The sequence below is a fragment of the Plectropomus leopardus genome, chromosome 7, assembly GCF_026936395.1.
Source record: "Plectropomus leopardus strain MGB_pleo_1.0 chromosome 7, ASM2693639v1, whole genome shotgun sequence".
Lineage (NCBI taxonomy): Eukaryota > Metazoa > Chordata > Actinopteri > Perciformes > Serranidae > Plectropomus > Plectropomus leopardus.
The window spans coordinates 10,805,736-10,826,118 of NC_142182.1; the positions used below are offsets into that span (position 1 = coordinate 10,805,736).

At 39.8% G+C, this 20,383-nt stretch overlaps 2 protein-coding genes across 4 annotated transcripts in view; one reads left to right on the forward strand and one right to left on the reverse strand.

Annotated features, from left to right (window-relative positions):
• mapk8ip2 (mitogen-activated protein kinase 8 interacting protein 2) overlaps nt 1–20,383 on the reverse strand; it is a 39,228-nt gene that overhangs the window by 11,206 nt on the left and 7,639 nt on the right. For 2 of the 3 annotated variants that reach the window (XM_088079904.1, XM_042495639.2), the window contains exons 2-4: nt 10,330–10,435; nt 531–770; nt 334–409 (exon numbers count right to left, since the gene is read on the reverse strand). In XM_088079904.1, the coding sequence (XP_087936030.1) occupies nt 334–409; nt 531–770; nt 10,330–10,435 (422 nt within the window). Of the gene's footprint in view, nt 1–333; nt 410–530; nt 771–8,017; nt 8,154–10,329; nt 10,436–20,383 lie in introns of those variants that run through there. The other variant, XM_088079906.1, reaches the window with a different exon arrangement.
• On the forward strand, nt 12,482–19,117 carry LOC121949848 (gastricsin-like). Its single transcript, XM_042495642.2, has 9 exons — nt 12,482–12,578; nt 12,722–12,863; nt 13,626–13,743; nt 14,086–14,204; nt 16,802–17,001; nt 17,109–17,225; nt 17,377–17,524; nt 18,468–18,566; nt 18,672–19,117. Exons 1-9 carry the CDS (start codon nt 12,523–12,525, stop codon nt 18,834–18,836), a joined length of 1,164 nt encoding a protein of 387 aa, XP_042351576.1. The 5' UTR covers nt 12,482–12,522; the 3' UTR covers nt 18,837–19,117.

The following is a 20,383-nucleotide window of genomic DNA, read 5'->3' on the forward strand; positions in this document are numbered from 1 at the left end:
GAGAACCACTAATATTTAGTGTTGTGCAAAATGAATTGTGTTGGATTTCCATTTGTTAATTAATGGGCATGGGATTTTGAGTATTCGTATTATGTGATAGGGACATTCTAGCTGATTCTGTCGAGATTAATGAATTCGTATTGGGTAAGAAACTGCATCTAGTATTGTCAGTCAAAAAACAACAACGTAGCACCACAATTACTGCAACATTCAAATAAATTGTGATTCTGATACTCTCGGATAACTAAAAGTATCACATGTTGTGGACCAACAATGAAAATATATCCATAGTCCATACCCAAATTTATCCCAGATCATTAGTCATGTGTTTACCCTGTGAGGTCTTGCGTAAAGAGTCCTGCCAGCTTCCTTTCTTTGGGGACAGACTGCTGTTGTTATTCAATGAATCCTAGAGAGAAGAGAGAGAAGGATACATTGAACAAAGTTGCACGGTCCTTTTAAGAGGACTAAGAACTGTACACAATCTGTTTTCAAGTGTGTGTTTAGGACCGGAGCTTCAGGCTGCTGACCTGTGACACAGCAGTGGTGAGGTTCAGTGTGGTGGGTCGGCTCTTCAGAGTGCCAAGAGTAGGAGACGGTGGAGGGGAGGCAGAGGGGGACGGGGGTGCATCCGGGTCAACCTCCTCATCTTCTTCCTCTTCGTCGTCATCATCATCATCTTCGTCATCAATCATCTCAAACTCTTGGAAGTCATCCTGGAAGGAGCAGACTGGATGGTGCATGTCACTCTTCTCCAGTATGAGGGAATCCTGCGGCCGGCGGAGAGAGCGGGAGAAAGAGACGAGGTTCAGAAGATGAATTAAAGGATGTTTTATGTTTTTACATCTTCAGCATATTTCAGATAAACTAATTAAAGCATCTCCTGTTCTGACAGCAGAGGGGAAATGTAGTGAGCCAACACAAAGGAAAAGGCTGCTACCTTCTATCTACTGTACTTCCTTTTTCATTTAAAAGCTTTGCCAAGAACAGGCCTGTCTGAGAGATGAATAGAACAAGGAAAGTGCAGATGGACAGCATGCAACACAATGTTCTTTGATTACACAGAGGGCATTTGTAAAACACAGACACACACACATAAAAGCACTGTAGTGGACCACTCTGCAACAGAGTTCACATAAACAGGCACAGCACATTTTGCTGATGTGTTTTTTTTCCTGCAGCCTCGGGTCTTCTGTTTTTTTCACCCATGAATACATTTATGTGTGTGTGCACATAAGACAGAGAAGCTAAGTGAAGCCTTCAGCATCAGCAGCATTACCACCTCCCCGTGAAGAGATAAAGGTGAAAAGGTTGAACCAATTAAGGTACTAAATACAAAGTCACATTGCGAAAACCCTGCAGAGAGCAGAACAATGGAGTAGTCTTGAGGATGGACTATTTGAAGGACAAGATAGTGTGTGTGTGTGTGTGTGTGTGTGTGTAAGAGAGAGACAAAGACCAAAGAAAAAAATAGGACAAGCAATGAAATGACAGTGGATCAATCGGACGTTTCTCAGGTTTCAGCTGGTTTACCGGAAAGCAGTGCACTAAATGATTTCTAGGTTTAATAGACCACACCTCTGTGAGTGTGTGCTGCCTGCCATATAGCTTTTCTATTCGGCAGATACAAGGTATATTCATAATAATAAATAAAATAATAAATGATTATTATTATTATCATTATTATTATTATTATGGACACAGAAAGGGGTCTATAGCATACTACATAAAAACAGACAACAGTCTGTATACAAAAATACAATAGACAAATAAATGAAATAATAAAAAGGAAATACACAACACTACATCATGCAACTTTAAATAAAACAGACTTAAATTTAAGAGGCTGCACCCAAAAACTAACTTGGAGCGCCAGTAGCTCTGGATGAAATGTGAGCCAAATGAGTGAGCCAAACTCAGGGTTGGTGCAAGGTCCATAAATTAGCTTATTGACAGATATCTCACTAAGGCTGCAACTAACAATTTCTTTGATAGTCAAAATTAATTAGTTGTTTGGTCTATAAAATGTAAGAAAATGGTGAATTGTCTGTCAGTGTTTCCTACAGCCAAAGATGACATCCTCAAATATCTCTACAACCCAATGATATTCAGTTTACTGCCAGGGAGGAGTAAAGACAACTAAAAATATTCACATTCAGCAAGCTGGAATCTGAGAATTCTGACTTTTTTTTAACTAAAAAAATGACTCAAACAAATAATTGATTGTTACATTAGATGTCGATTAATAGCTGACAACTAATTGTTTTATGGTTGCAGCTCTATCTTACACTATCACACACCAAGCATGGATTGAATTAATGTGGCATTGTCTAATTTTACTGCATATTATTAATTTTTATGTAATCTAGAGACCAGTTGTTTACTAAAGAGAGTTATAATCACCCCAATAGTCTAGGATTACCCTCACCTTTAACCTTACTGAGAGGACAACAGTGACATCACACCAACATCATCTCTCCCTGATGAGCCTCAAAACATTAAGCGAAAAGTGTTACTCATGCTAATAATGATAAAAGCTCCTACGTCATTGTTTTCATGGACAGAGTGGATAGATACTACAACAAACATTTGTGGCTTATTCCTTTCTGATCATCTCTGCCAGACTTTGAATTTGACAGTGCAAACACACAATTGATTTATCTGGTTGGCAGTTTGAACAGCGCAGCAGTTTCTCGGCCTCTCAGCGCAGTCTTTCTAATGGAGGAATCAAAGCTCGCCCTCTCGCCCATCCAACAGGATTCTGCTGACGCCTGGTGCATCCGCTTTATGCTACAGCAACAGAAATCAACACTCAATCTATTACTCAGAGAGTGCACATGAATATGCATACTTATATCTGATTAACATATCTATATTCGTCCTCTGGATTTAGCCATTAAGATGCAAGAAAAGACTTGGGCGTGTGTTGAGAAACGTTTGATCATTATATGCTTTCTCGCCTCATAATCTACTGTCAAGATTCACAGTGCTGTTTCCTCATACTAAACTATTATAATCCATCACTGCCAATGTGTGACCTATAACTCTACAACAGTGTAAAAATCCAGTGATCTATCAGTGGTGTTGTGAAAATGCCACATTTGCCTGGGAGAATTATCTGCACTGTCAGGAGGCATCTCTTAGAGAGGCCACCTGACAGACAGGCAGGCAGGCAGGCTTAAAGAAAAGGAGAGAACTATAAATAAGAGTTGTGTGTCGGCGAGAATCGATCCTCACGGTCTCCAGTTCCCAAGGACACCCCCATTCAGCCCCGTGACTGTCCCTGCTCTGTCACCCAGCAGACTTATGCAAGCATACAGTACTGCTGCTGAATGAGACCTCTTACACAAAAGCACAGGAGAACCCAATTGCAGTCAATGGAAATTAAATTAGTCTAAAGTTCAAACGATATTCCTCGAATTATACACAGACACAACCCCAAACGCATGGAGCGTAGTGGTTTTAGCTCTGCTTACGCTGAATATTTATATAGTCATCGCTACTCATAGAGCAGTTTCTCTGGATTCTGATTATTTGGCAAAGAAACAATTAAAACCACGATGGTTTTATACCGGCATGCTGTGGTATGTCTCTGCGAACCAGTCAAGCTGCACTTAGAGTTTACATTCATGTCTGTGAAAACATGGATTACTAACTCACAGAAGATCTATACATTCAGCACAGTTTCAAGGTGGTTCTTCAGGGCTCCTGATTTACGGCTAAAAACATGTTGTATAAGGTCAGTGTGAGCTTGACCTTCAACCACCAGATTCTAATCAATTCATTCTTGAGTCAAAGTTGACCATTAAGCACCAAATTCTGATGAGCTCTTCATTAAGTCTAAGTGAATGTTTGTGTCAAATCTGAATAAATTCCCTCAAGGTGTTCTTGAGATATCACGTTTACAAGAATGTAACAAATGCAAGGTCACTGTGACCTTTCACCACCAAAATCTAATCACCTCATCATTGAGTTTACTCAAAGGTTTGTGCCAAATTTAAAGAAATTTCCTTAAGGGGTTTTTGAGATATCACATTCTCAAAAATGAGATAGAGAAGGACACAGTGACCTCAAACTTTCTGGGTCCTGGTTGCGCCAATGACGTGATCATGCTTGACGCAACCTCCTGCTGCCATTATTATGAGCCCCGCCTCCACTATCAATATATCCATGGGACTCTTATCACCCACAATATTATCATAGAGTGCATTTAGTAATTTAACACCTATCATTATTGTAATATGACGTGTCTGTTTCCATTATTGCTGTGCATCTCTCCCCCTCAGTCTTTCTCTTTCCTTTTTGTCATAATTGTAATTCAATTGTTATTTACGACATCTATTGCCACGTCTGTCCGTCCTGGAAGAGGGATCCCTCATCATCCTCTGCCGCTCTTCCTGAGGTTTCTTCCTTTTTTCCCCCCTGTTACAGGGGTTCCTTTTCAGGAGTTTTTCCTTAGGTGATGTGAGAGTCTAAGGGCAGAGGGATGTCGTATGCTGTAAAGCCCTCTGAGGCAAACTGTGTTTTGTGAAAATGGGCTTTTTTAAATAAAATTGACTTGACTTGACTTGAACTTTGACCTATGATCACCAGCTCTAATCAGCTCTTCCTTGAGTCCAAGTGGACATCTGTGCAAAGCTTGAAGAAATTCTCTCCAGGTATTCTTGAGATATTGCATTCCCAGGAATGGGCTGGATGTACACACAGACATATGGACAACCCGAAAACATAATGCTTCCAGGCCATGGCTGTTGCCAGCGCAGAGGCATATAAAGGCTTGATCTCTAATTAGCAAACCACAGGCTTGTTCAGCATGTAATTGTATAATACCCGCTGCTTCTTGTGCTGGACATCAGAAGACAGTGAGATGGCAGCTCCACTGTACAGCACTGTCCTCAGCAGCAGGGAGAGGAGAGGCTTCGGGGTGAGCTGCAGGGCCATTTTGTTGACTGAGCCGAACAGCTGACAGAGGGAAAAGCTGGACACTTAAGAGAAACTGAGGACATGAGACCCGAGTGAACACATGGCTTTGCGAATGAATTAGGCGCCAGGGACTCGTAAATCACAAGAAAGAGAAGTGGAGGCTGGGAATTAAGTGGTCTTTTACTGTAAGATCTGACAGGCAACAGAAAACAGTAAGGGTCTAGTGGAGGTGTAAAACATCATGCGAGCCAGTAGCTCAGTTGATAGAATGGCCATGTACAAAGACTACGTCCTCGCCGTAGCAGCCGTGAGTTCAATTCCAACCTTGGCCATTTGCTGCATGTCATCCCCTCTCTCCCCCTCTTCCACGCTTAAGCTGTCCTATCAAATAATGGCAAAAACTCAAAAAATAATCTTTTTTAAAAAAATCAAAACAAAAAAAAACATTGTTTGAAGCCAAAAATACAGCTGTTAGTTGACCATGAATGCAATGGTGCCTGATGGCTGCAGATGTGCAGGCATTATCTGTTGGCTGTGATCACGCTGCAGTAAGCCATTCAGCTAGGTGTTATAGCAGGTCTTTTTCAGTGCATGAATTCCTGGCTACATGTTCACTGGTGCATGGTTAGCTCCATATATACCTGCAAAGCCATTAGTCTCGGACCATTCGGGCATTACTGTTAAAATTCCATCATAGGACCATTTTTGTCTTTTTTAGGGAGAATAGGGGATCTTTAAGGGGAGACTGAACATCAGCTCGAGATGCCATATATATGACATGTAACACATTTTCTGAAAGCAGAGAACCTGAAGAGTATTTGATGTGCAGCTCAGCACTGTGTGTCAATTTTTGAAAGTTTGGAGGGTATACTGGCTTAAAACATTACGATGAAAGTATATGATAGCCTTTACCATACTAATTTATGTCTGATAAGTTGTTGCAGCAATATTTGGGTTGATATTATTTATAAATACATGTCTGATGAAAATTAGCTATTTTTAGCACTCAAGAATTGATTAAAATAGCTAACAATGCTTCAAAATTACCACATTAAGACACCAGGATCTTGAGGAATGCCACAGAAAAATCCATGCTTTGATTTGGTATCAAAAAATTTTGACATTTAGAGATTTCTTTAATGTGTGATTAAGTCCCCTAGTAACTTGTCCAATCGATACCTTCGGTTGTCACAGGATACTACTACTTTCACTACCATTACTTACAAAATGAAGATGAAACTATACCCTATAATCACTATCATCCTATCCTCTTACATTAATATCGTCTGTTCAGTGATATAGTTGTATATATATATAGTATAAATTGTGTCAGTGTGTGGGTGCATGTGTGCCCACATAAAGTCTCAATCACCAAATGTAGGTGGTAATTTGGGTGAATTCTACACCAGAGATTATGACAGATGTCCATTAGCCTCCCATTAATGGAGACCACCTAGTGAGTGATGGCCTCCATCTATCAGTGTATCTATCCATTTCCACTTTTTAAACTAGCACCACAGCTGAGACACAGACACCATTGCTCTGTCACACACTGAATTATGCATGCACTCATGGTGTTCAATCAGGACTCTGGAGAGACAGGGATGGATGTTAGAGAGACAGGAAGTGAAGAATCATGGGTGAGACGAGGCAAAAAGCAGTGGGGTGTGTGTGTGTGTGTGGGACACAGAGGGAAGATTCAGAGACATAAAAGGGAGGGGCTCCTTTTGTTGTGGTCTCTCTGCTTGTTATGTTGATATGCTGGGTTCAAAAAATTAAAGGTCAAAGTGAAAAAAAACAAATCCCACGGATGAAAACACATTGTCAAACCTAATCCCCTCTGACATCATGGATAGTAGGAAAGGACAGCCTGAGCCAGAAATGCTACAGCATTTTGGCATTTGGCCAGTAACTACCATTTCCTCAGAGATATAAAATCAGACATGGATAGTGAACACTCTTTAATTGCCTGCCTTTAGCTACGGATGAAGATATTTTAAGGCATCGTGTGTGTCTCTGTTTGTTTTTGTTCCAATGAATGTGCGTGCCCCTGTCACAAAGGCTAAGTACTCATCTAAAGGGTTATGCAGATTAAGACCTGAACCCTATAACGAATTGGAATTAATCAAAGCTGAGGATTGGGGCCGGAGGATAATCTCACTGTTAAGATTGGCTGTTCTTCCTAAACATCAAAGACATGCTGCCCAATATGGCTGAATCATTCTGACATAAAAACCAGAAGCCTGTCTCCTCATCAGCAGAGTGCGGTGCACGAGGGAGGGACTGCTGATGATGATCTGACACCCACCCACCCTACTGATGCAGGCAAAAATCAAATACCATGTGAAAAAGCCTGTGCATGAAATCCTGTCTCGCCTTTCATTCTCCCTTATTTAAATGGACACGCACACACTCAGAGGGCAACTGGGTGTGTGTCCTATCCATCCCATGTCAGCAAGATTACTTCCTCTGGGCAATGATGCAACGTAACAAGGGCCGACACTGTCTCTGCCCTGCACTCTCTTGTTTGTGAAGTGAGCAGTCAGGGCCACTGCTGATGTGTGTCTGATGTGTGTGTATGGACGCATGAGGGAGAAAGAGATGAGGAGCTCTATATGTATGCATGGTTTACCACTGTATGACCTCTCTGGCACGAGAAAAAAATAAAGTCTCTCTTTCTCCGGAAGTCTACTCACATGCTCCACAAACACAGCTTTGTTACAGAAGGGCTTTGCTTGCTATCCATAATGTGTTTTGTCGGTGGATTAAAGTGGAGGGAGCAAAATATCTCGCACAGATTTATGCAGAGAGCTCAACCCTCAGAAGCAACCGTCCCTGAGCTAAATCCCCATTCCCAGTCACCTCGGCAGAGGGAGAAAGGGAGAGAGGGAGAGGAGAAAGTGAAGGCAGCACAGCTTTAAGGGGGGGGAAGGAGCAGAGAGGTGGTAGACAGCAAGGGAGGAGGGAATCTGAGCTCCGTCTCCGAGCAACACTCTGCATAGCAGGGAGGGAAGGGAAGACACATGGGAGGGAGGGAGGGAGGGAAGGAAGGAGGTTGTCTCTGCATAGCAGCAAACTGCACTGGGTCACCCACCCTCTGCTGCAGCCGTGGCTCCACGCCACCAGCATAAAACATTTACATCCCACAGGATGGAGAGAGCAAAAAACACAAAGAGAGGGAGAGCAGTTCTTAGAAATTGTATAATTAACGTCTAAGCTGGACGGACATGTGGGATGATACAGCTAATGACTCAATTATTTGCATACACTTCACAACACAGTCACTTGAATAGCATGCTTAGTGGAATTGCTACTTGGAATTTCCATTATATGCAGAGGAGTTCAGTGAATATACAGTATGAGGTCTGCTCTAATCCTGTATGTAATCAGAGCACATGGGAAATGATTTACTGTTTTCACCAAAGCCATGCATGTTTCACATTTTGTCCCTGGTATTCTAATATGGACATCAGAGGCTTATGGTCATTACCATGATGACTGCAATGCTGGTAAGCTAGGTAGCTTAGATAAAAAAAATCTGGAGCTACAGAGACACTTACATAAGACAGCTATATGCAAATAGGCAGTTCTCAACACTTACCTAAAAGCTACACAACCAAGTTAGTGTCTATCTCTCACCTTAAATACACTTTCAGCTTATTGTCACTATAGCTTGCTTGATGTTACATGTTTCTCTGCTGTCTGTTTCTGCAGGTATTACCTGCCAACGCATTCGCACTCCCAACTCATTCAATACCAATGCTTGTTCCGTGGCCCTAAACATAAAAATATGATCACTCAGTACCCCTCCTGTTAGTTTTGGATGTTTAGGGTAGATGGGTCAATTCACTCTCGTTACATGCATAATCTCTTTTTTAAAATAAACTTCTGTTTTTATGAGAAATGTACAGTTTTTGCCACAGATTTTAGGAGACCACAAACACACCAAAGTGGACTTAAAACCTGTGCAATTTCATTGTAACAATGTGCATTCTTATTTTTATTTCCGTGTGTAATTGGTGTAAATATATATATATATATATATATATATTTTTTTTTTTTTAACTGTTGAGTTTTGTGTCTTGTTTTTTTACTATTGATATTGTTCTTTTGCTTTATTTATCTTGTACATACCTGCTTTGATATCCCTTTGCTGTTGTAACAATGCAAATTTTCCTGTTGTGGGACTAATAAAGGATTATCTTATTTAATCTTATCTTAAGATATCAGATGCCAAGATGGCGCCTATTTATTAAAATGGAGCTGCTTGCCTGGCACTTAAGCCAAAAAAGTTCTCTAGCTTCTATGTATACTTTTGCGGCATGCAGCCCACTGAATATGCACAGCACTGTTTCTTTCGGGTTCCTGCAAGGCTCACGGACTTCACATTGTGATGATGTCAGAGATCTTTAAATCACTTTTCTCGGCTTGAGAAAAGTTTTACAAACATAAAACCACCATGGCTCAAAAATTCTGAATAGTACTGTCATCACTGAGCTTGTTTGCAGTTTGAGGTGTCCTGTGAACAGTTTTGCAACCGTCTCTTTTACACTGGTGGCCTATGGGGAAAAGGATTTTCAGGCCGTATGGGATTTTTGGGCTGCAATACCACTACTTTGAAAAAAGGCTGAGTGGCTTTCCTGAGGGTCTGGTTTCTGCTTGTTAAATGCATAAAGTCTTTTTTTTAAATAAAGTTGGGACATTTTTAGGCTTACAAATCAGGAAAAGGTAAGTTTTTAGGTTTACTTCTTTAGGATTAACCAACAGAAACATTGTGGTTTAGCTTAAAATAAGTAAGTTTGTTACTAACATAACATAATGTCACTTGCATAGTGTGCTTAACATACCAGCACACAATGTTGTTACTGGTTGTTTTGCAAATTTGTTGGAATTTGCTTGACTCATCTACCTCCCCTCTCACCCTCCCAATGTGGACTTTCTCGCTCTTTATACCAAGGTATCTCTTTATACCCAAAGCATCAACAAATGCTGCCCCCTTGTGTATCTAATACTGCCACTAAAGGGTGCCTCTCTGCATCTGTGTCTGATGTCAAGGGTCACTGACCAAGCATCGGTATTTGACGAGTTGGGAGTGAGACCAGGTCGTACCTGCAGGTTGTCAAACCAACTGCAGAGAAGCAAAACAGATATGCTGTTTGACTATGGAATAATTTCAAAATTTGGCAGAAAATATACATAATTCCAAATAGATAATAAATCACTGAAAACTTAAAGTTTGCAAACAGTGAACTGATTTGCACTGTAAACGTGTCCAACCGCTTTGCATACATGTGGACAATTCACACTGTAAATTTGCATTTTCACATATTTGACTCAAAAAGCACTGGAGATGCAAGGAAAGGTCAAATTTCAATAAAAGCCAAAACAAACAAAGCAGGGACCCACCTTCTCATATGGATCAGAGTCATAGTTGAGTCCAATACCACAGTCATCTGTGATTTCAGAGAGATCTTCATCATCAAACTCCTCAAGGCTGATGTCGTGGGATGGCCTGGAAACACATGACAGACAGCATATTCACTACATGTTGGAATAACACTCGCACTGTACCTGCAATATGCCTGTTTAATGGGTAAGCGTTCCAGAGGGGGATTTCTCATTGATTTATGCCCACACACCAAGCCCTGTCGTGGGGGAAACCTGCTCTAACTCACAGCCCGTCACTGTCTATCTGGGTCTCACATATACTGCACACAGGCAGCCACACACCCACGTCCTCGATCTTTCCCTTGAAAATCCACACTAACGAGGTGCGACACATTTCAGTGGGGCTGGGTGACAACAGCAACACATAAAATACTGCAATTAAACGCCAATGTTCCAAATTAAATTGGTTGAATTTTATGATATGAGCTGTAGATGTTATAAACAGAGTTGGAAGTGAATTATTGGAAGTTGCCTCGTAGACCCGATTTTCTGAACTTGTATTTACAGCAGCATTACAATACAGCAGGGAAGTTAATGTCTCTGCAATGAGCTGTGGCACTGCAAGATTTCTTGATTAGGCTCTATCTCGTCTTTGCCCCATTAGTTTCAGCAGGCGCTCAGTTCTACAGCAGTTAGCTTGCGATGTGTTGAAGGAAATGCTGCATTGCAGCTTTCTTACTAAGAAAAGGACACTCCAGATATTACGTATGGATGCGAGCTTACATCACATGCCATACAGGGTCTTGTCTACACAATGTCATTGGTCCCATGGAGAAAATAAGGACGTGCTGATACATCTAAAAGCATAACAAAGGGGGTCATGAAAAAGTCACTGTAATCAGACTTTTCATGCTGCTGGTCTTATTTAATGCACAATACGGTGCTACTTATAGAAACACTGGGAAAATGCAAAGCTTATCATGATGCAGATATAAAAGGTAAAAAGAAATTATTGAGGTTGTTGAGCAGTTAAACTTCAGTGAAATTAATGTGGTCTGTTAAAGGCCTTTGGTCCATTACTATGGCTCAGTCAAAGGAAAAAAAATATTTTTTTGTCATTGTATATTTCTGACAACCATGGATAGGTTACATTTGTGTATTTCATAGTGATATAGTTCTGATTACATGCATGAGCTGATTGTCATCAGGAGGAGGAGGGGACGGTGGATGGCGATGAGAGCAAGGCAAGAGGCTGCCAAGCTGCAGACTACTGTTTGAGACCAATTAACACAAAAACATGTCATGTTTTTGTGTTGTTTTTGTATGCTTGTTTTTCTGTTTTTTGTGAGATACTTGCAACATTTCCAGCTGCGTTTGTGCTACCAAAACTCACATCAACCACAGCATTGTTGTAATGTAAATGCAAGGTTTAACTCTATGTCCTTCGGCTATAAAAGTTATATAATTTTTTGATGTTTTTGATGTTTTAAAAACAAGGACATAAACATACAATCTTGATTTTATTGGAGGGAAAAAAACAGCTATCAAATGTTAACAACATTAAAAGTCCTGATAAGCTAAATGGCACAAACAGTTTTGATAACACTGTGTAGTTTAAGTGCAACTGATACTGAAACCTTGATAAAACCCATTTGTTTTCTATTTGCGGAGAATTAAAGTTCCACACAACCTATTAAGCTTGACCTTGCTGCTGATACGTAAATCAGTTTGGATAAAATTGTACTAAGGCTGCAATTTCATGATTTCCAACAGCATGAAAGCAATTTTAGGGCAAATGACAGAATGCTCTTATTACAAAGCGTTGGAAAATAATAATCCAAACTCAGAGTGATATTGCTTACTGCTGAGGATCAGTTTCTAAAAGACGAGGATAAAAGACAGACACGTTTATTGTACTTCTTGAACTTATCTCTACATATTTTTTTTAGTTTTCATGTAGAACGAGCTATATTAAGGTTAATGGTACATTAAATAAGAGTTAGGTAAGAACTTCACATGCCAAATTTAGTTAGTATGGAGGTACTGTATGTGCCCTATAGCTCCTGAGGCTCTGAGGGTCACCCTGACTGACCTGATATGAAGTTTTGATAACATTCTGGCTGATATGGGCCTGAACATGCGTATATAAAGCCTGTTCCGATCTATGAAAAGTTGTATCCATCCAGAAGTGTTGTGTGTACAGGAGGGATCATGAAGTGCCTTGTTGCTGTTTTGGTCTGTGCGGTGCTTGCAGAGGGGATCATCAGGTAAGGAAACGCTCTCTGTAATTCTGTTTCCTTTTTTTAAATCAAAGAGCAAAAATCCTGCTTTCGATGGTCTACTGCTAAAGTGACTGGAAGTGAAATCAATAAAAGTCAAAACTCATGTGTTTTGCTTTCCCTTTCTTTAGGGTCCCTCTGCATAAGCAAAAGTCTATGCGTGAAGCCCTGAGAGAGAAAGGCATCGAGCTGCCTTACCAGGATCCTGCTCGCAAGTACCAGCCTGATGAGTTCTATGGCAGCGCCAACATGTACATCAATAACTACGCTGATGTAAGAAGTCCTAATGGCACTCTTACATACAGTACACTAAATTTTGATGGCAGCATTAATGCTTTGAAAGCTGGCTGGACATCTGTTTTTCTTCTTCTGCATTCACACACCTTAAACAAGGATCTAAACCTCTGAAACCTGAGCAAAAGGGTTTAATTCTCCTGAAAAACATGGGAAAAGGCAATGAGCAAATGCAAGAAATTGGTAAAAAGTGAGAAGAAAATAACCTAAAAAATTAATTTCAAAAAAGGAGATAAAGAGAGAAATATTCGAAAAATATCAAACAGAAAGGGAAACATTTTTAGGGATGTTATTATATATTTGAAATATGTTAAAGAATATCTAATATTTTAAAATAGCACTTTGTCAGGTCATTTCCTTGTTTGTATTTGTTTTTGACTTTCCTTTTTTTCGCTAATATTCAGGTAATTTTCTTGTTGTTTTTATTAATGTGTTGCATTTCTTGCAAAAAAATTGTCATTATATGTGTGTATATATATATATATATATATATATATATACACATACACACAACACACATACATATATGTGTGTGTGTGTGTGTGTGTGTGTGTGAGTGTGTGTGTGTATGTATGTATATATGTATATAGAGATAAAGATAGAAAAAAAAGGGGGGTGATATGTCCATTGGGCATTCTGATGTCTTCGTCCTATCATTTGAAAGAAATCAAGCTAATTTGCTCAGGTTTCAAAGGGTTAACTGACTGACGGGTTTCTACTTCTAATCAATGTGTTGCCCAGACCACCTACTATGGCGCTATCACTATTGGAACACCACCCCAGTCCTTCCAGGTGCTGTTTGACACCGGCTCCGCCAACCTGTGGGTGGACTCTATCTACTGTAACACTCAGGCCTGCAGTGAGTACAAACCAACAAATCCCTCATCTGTCACACTCCTCAGAGCATCTTTAAATGTGCAAAACTTCTCCAGAGGACTTAAGGCTGATACAGGCCAAGCATGCTGAGCTTGTCATCTTGTTTCCAAGAGATTACATACTGTACATACATGGGATTTAGAGCTCTAGTGTAATTACAGGCATGCCACTAAGCATTTGGGGGTCTTTGGGGAAGCATCTGTGCAGTTCAGCTCATGATTTCTCTAATCAAGTGAATTATCAACATGTCAAAAGGCTCTGTAAGGCCTGAGGACATGTTAGAAAAAATGGTTCCAGAGATAATCCAGATCTATGCCGTTTACAGACGCACACACAAAGTTCAACCCCCAGCAGTCCTCTACCTACCAACGCAGGGGACAGTCCTTCTACCTGCCCTACGGAGCTGGAAGTCTCTATGGAATCTTTGGATATGACACCGTCGAAGTGAGTCAAACCCGACAAACAAACCAAGTACATCAGTTTAAGAAAACACTGAGACTGCAGGGACTTGAATGGCTACTTGAGGCTGGCTCCAAAAGCGAGTCAGTCCCCATAGACCCCATCTTAAAATTTCCAACTTTCTGTGTTAGAGGAAGTATTTAGATCCTTTACATTAGTAAAAGTACCAATACAAACCTGTGAAAATACCATGTTTCAAGTGAAAGCCCTGCATTGAGAGTGCTACTTAAGTAATAGTAAGTATTATCAGAAAAAATTACTCTAAGTATGAAAAGTAAAAGTACCCAAAGTAGAAAAATCTTAAAACAAAATTCAAAATGATTTAAAAAAAAAAACCCAATACCCTAAAATTAGGAACACACTACTACAGCATCTCTATAATACAAAAAATAGAAAAAAGCATCCCATAAAGACCAAAAATATTAAAAAAGAAACAGAAAAATAACCCCACATTCCCGATTATGAAGAAAAAATATAGGCCTATATAAAAATGCCTCCAAAACCACATTAAAAAAAAACCAAAAAACATTTTTTTTCAGCAGATATCCTAGAAACAAGATTAAGTAAGCTAAGCATTTTGTGTTTATATCTGCAGTATTTATTTCGTTGGGGATACCCCACGATCTCGAAAAAGCATACGCAGGAGTTGGCCATTGGACTCAGCAGGGACTTGAGAACGGGTCCGTTGCTAGGTCGTTACTAAGGTTCTGTCTACTTGTTGGAGTAGACACTGATTGTTTTCCAGTAATTAGTCAGACTCAATGTATTTCCATGGAAACAGCAGTAGCAAAACGTTTTTTTTTATTTTAAGAACTAAGTGCCCTTTAACATGAATATATTTTGATGATATATTTTACTTTGCTGGTAATAGTTGTATAATTGCAATACACTTAAGGTCTTTGAGGTCATTTGTGGCACCTCAATTTTGCTAATATCATTGTAGTCCCACAAATAGCATTAAAGCACATGTTCTCCTGTAATATCAATATATAAAACAACCCACACACATGCGTACTCGTGTGCTGCAGAGCCATACAGCTGTGCTCCTAGCACAATGGGAAAGCAGTCTACGGCTATTTTCGCTAATTTGGGTGGGCAATGGGTGAAGTAATGTTTCACAGTAAAACATACCTGACAAAGACATTGCCAAGACTGGTACACTGAGATGTGGACTCAAGTGCACAACTCAGGAGAAAATTCAGTTGAAGAAAAAAAATCTTTACTTCCTCAAAGGTATAGTTCAGGGGCAGGCAGGCAGAACAGGCAAATAATCCAAAAAATGCTATGCAAAATGCAAGGTCAAAATCAAAAGCAAGAATCCCAAAAAAACAGGAAAGCTAACACTGGAAAGAAAGCTGGAAAGTTTGACAAGAAGCACAAAGACAAACTGGCACAGGGAGCACACGGACTAATTACACAGGTGACATGGGGATAATTGGGCACAGGTGAAACACATTAGGGCGGGGCAGACAATCACAGGAAGTGGTAATCTGAATAGAGAGGTGAGGTGAGTTACAAAATAAAACAGGAAATGAATCTAAATGTAGAAAACTATGAAAAACATAACCTAGGTGACTTGACCAGCAATGACAGGGCAGAGATGCATCACAGTGGGAAATGTCAATAGAAAAAGATGAAAGCAGATGCTTTCTCTTATATGTATTAAGTGTAAAAGTCAATAAAAAAGAAAACTGAACACAGGCAGACTTAATTTAACAAAGTATGTGACTTTTGAAAGTAATTGGTAGCACCAGGTCTTATTTAGGGTTTCATGGCACAGGTGGCAAATACATTTGCACACACCACTTTCAAGTTTCTTATTTTACAAATTTTAAAAAACTGTTTGTTTTTTAAAACAAACTTCTTTTCACCAAGTTGTCTATTTTGAGTAGGTTCACTAAAAAATGCAACAAAATAGGAAAAAATAGGGGGGCGAATAATCCAGTAGGGCACTGTATATTTCTCAGTCTCTTTATAAAGATACAAAGAATACGGTGAACATGTAAAACGCATTAAATCATGAAAAAAGTAAGAACAAAATGGCTTCTTCAGCTTGAAGTCAATATTTAGCGTGAAACATGGAATCGTACAACCATAAGAAAAGTAGCTCAAACAATCAATATTGAGTTTTGGACATGACTTGAATGCAACCTGGAGTAAATACACCAGCAGATTAGCATTGTAAATCTCATACTGAGTTCAAGACATGCAAGTGGAAAGGGAGGTCATGCTAAATACCTGCAACTTTTACCTGTTTAAGTTGTTTTATTCTAAAATATTTGTGTTTTTAATATTGTATACATATTTCCTGTATGTTTTGGTTGTATTTCAGTAAAGAGACTACAGAGAAACACAGAGGTATGATCATTATAAACCTACTAAAACCAAGTTTGAGGCAGTGTAAGACTTTTGCGCAGTACTGTAAATGCATTTTTTATCGAAATGTAGAAGTAGAAGAATATTCTTACCAATTCACAGAACATAATCTATACACAAGTCTATGACATTTATTGACGTTGAACATGTATAAATAAAGTCTATGAATTTGCTTCTTACTCATCGTATTGGTTTTGTACCTTTAGGTTGGCGGCATTGTGATCAACAACCAGGAGATCGGTCTGAGCACAAACGAGCCTGGTGAAACCTTTGAGGTAGCCAGGTTTGACGGCATCCTCGGCCTGTCCTACCCAAGCATCTCAGCTGGAGGAGAGACTCCCGTCATGGACAACATGATTAATCAAAATCTGCTGAGTGCCAACATCTTCGCTTTCTACCTGTCCAGGTATAACTGACACAAGACTTCAATTTATTACTGTATACTGCTTAAGATACTACTGTATATCCACATGGAGAGATTGTGGCTACATTTTGGTTTGTCACCTGGTTTAGGGGAGAACAGGAAGGTAGTGTGCTCTCTTTTGGAGAAGTGGACAACAGCTTGTACCAGGGACAGATCTCCTGGACGCCTGTCACCTCTGAGACTTACTGGCAGATCGGCGTAGATGGGTCAGTGCTTTTTAACACTTAACCAACATGGAAAGTCAGCTGATATTTGGAATACTGCTGGGTATTTCTGAGATGACAGTATATTCAATTGTGATTTCTTAGTTTTCTCAAATGACTGCAAGGAAAAAAATACTTTTGCCATTTGTTGCAGATTTGAGATCAATGGTCAAGAGACCGGATGGTGCTCTCAGGGCTGCCAGTCCATTGTGGACACTGGAACCTCCACGCTGACAGCCCCAGGCCAGTACCTGGGTAACATCATGCAGGCCATCGGAGCCCAACGAAGCCAGTATGGAATGGTAAGACAAATGGACACACCAGGCCGGTTTCCATTAACCCTCAAATTTTGCAAACTGAAATTACAAATATAAAATCTGCCTAATGTAAACATGTCGATTTGGAAAAAAAAGGTTTTTACACTCACGTGAGGTGGTATGTCAAGTGATTACAAAAAAGCCATGTTTCGCAAAACTGCAATGGAAACACTTTTTTCAGTTCTATAAGTCACATGATGCTATGGCTACGTGCTTGTCAGTAGGAACTGGCTCCCTCGGGCAGGATGCAGCAGGCGCTACAAGAGGTGTTACTGCATCGTATAACTCTTCAGAAGTCAAGACAATCATCCAGAAGTTTTAAATCCACAATTCCTCTGTGAAATCGTGGAGTATCACCTCCCAGTAATACCTTATACGTGACCGCTCCCACATACAAACGGCTTGTCTTTCCATTATTGCTCGCATAAGACGCCTATGTTGCCTTCGACTGGAAATAATGACGGCTAGTGAGGTGGCTGCAATATTAATAAACCAGCTAATGTTTTGAACAACCATTGCCATGCTTCTTGAAATGTTATGTGAGAGAAGAAGTGCATAACATTGTGAGAAAAGTCGCATAATATCACAGGTAACATAATCATCTTGCAATTGTGTTTTATCGACATTTTGAAAATATCGCTTAATTTTTGCACAAATCTGTAATGAAAACCACCTACAGATAGACTCTCACACTGAAGCAGTTGGAAAGTAAGCTATTATTATTTCTCATAAAGATCCAGCTCTTCTCTGCATGCTGCACCATTTTAAAATCATGATGTGCCATGGAGATCAAGGTCACAAAACACACCTGTAGATAAAAAGTGTTGAGACAGAAATGTAATGACACAATGAACTAATTGAGCCATGTTATTTTAGTCTGAGTGTCTGTCCCTCTCAAACAGTATCTGTTTGTTGTCTTGATCTCCAGTACATGGTGGACTGCAGCCAGATCAACAACCTGCCAACTCTGAGCTTTTATATCAGCGGCGTCTCCTTCCCTCTGCCTCCCTCTGCCTACATCAATCAGGTAAGTTACTACATGCATGCTTTGCATAAGCATAATATATGTTTTTCTTTTGATATGTGGGTGTGTGAGCAATAAAAAATTCTAATCTTTTGTCTCCACCTCCAGCAATATCAGAATGGATACCAGTTCTGCTCAGTGGGCATCACACCCACCTACCTGCCCTCACCTAATGGCCAGCCCCTGTGGATCTTTGGAGACGTGTTCCTCAGAGAGTACTACTCCGTCTACGACCGCACCAACAACCGCGTCGGATTTGCTACAGCTGCCTAAGTGTCACCGGTGTAACCTTACTGTGATCGCAAACCTGATCAGATAGTTATCATTAAGTCTGTGCTAAACACCACCAAGAGTCTGAAGCTTTGCTTCATTGCAAACACCTGTTGTGGGATATATTGTTATATATCATTGCTCTACCTGTCTTTTATTGTACATCCTTAGATTGGTATGAACAGATCTAGCTGGATTTGTATACTCAAAACAGAAAAAAGTTAAGTGTGTCCATAAAATCACATCATTATCAAGCAGAATAAAGGTTAAAATACTCACTGCAAGCGCTTTGATATTTGATCTTTTTAAATGAGCACTCATTATCGTAACAGCTCAGGTTGTTGGCTGAGGGACTTCAAAGGGGTTTTCCTACTTTATAATTGACCTGGAGCTTGATTGTGTCTGTATGTGTGCGTCTAATGGATGCCCACAACAAGTGGCCATTTTAAATGTTCTACAATGCTGGGACACATAAAAACATATATTATATGTCACTGTGTGTATGTGACTCTGTCACAGGTGCAGCAGTAGTCTCGTGATAAACAGATGGGCTGAGTGAGTCAATGGCCTACGCTGTGCGTTACAATGAAATGAGATTTTACCCAAGGTTTTAATGAGTTGATCTCTTTTAAAAAAAAGAGAGCAACTGAAAGGTCAGGGAGAGTTCACAAGGATTAGCTGAATTTGCTTTAATTGTTGTGATTGCAACATTGCAGCATCCTAGTGGGACAGATATAAATAAAACTCAAAAATCTAGAGAGTTTAACAAATGCACATATTCACGACCTCCGTAACTTTACATTAAGCACATGAATTTATGTATACGAACTGTATAGGATACATTGACAGGCAAATAAACAGAGGAGCCACCAAAACTACCTTTCCATCTGTCAAAATAAAATAAAAAACAGTATCTTATCAAAACATGGAGAAATAAGGTCCCCAATGAGCTCCTCGCCCTTCCAGATCTTTGGAGGAAGCTGTGTTTGTAACTGTAGTGGAAAAACATCACAGTGTAGCTGCATCCAAGACATCTGTCACAAGTGGAACAAACCTCCACATTATGTTTTTGAATGAAAGGTCAGAGAGCGATGGAGAAACAGATGAATAGCTGAGGTGGACCAGGAGAGAGGAAGATGATCCTGTAGCTAGACAAATACAAATGTTGAACTCAAAAAGTATATGCACTGGAGAAAAAAAAATAAAAAAGCTTGCTTCATGGCACAAAGCAATTTTTCATGGTGACAAAAAGCAACAGATTTCCTGTGAAATCTGACCAACTGTCACTCTAGGTAAAATGCAGAGCGCATGTTGTAGAGCCCTCTAATATTGTTTGTGATGGTTATTAAACTAATTACACTAATGTCCAAAAACTGATGTGGTACCCTGATGACATATTAAATATACAGTAGAACATTTACAGAGTCAGTTTGCCCAAATTACATTAAAACCTCTCGTAGCATCTTAGTCATCTAGTTTTGATTTTTTATGCCAGGGTTTTATTTGCCTAGAGCCCTCTACAGTGCTCATAGACATTTACAATTAAAATA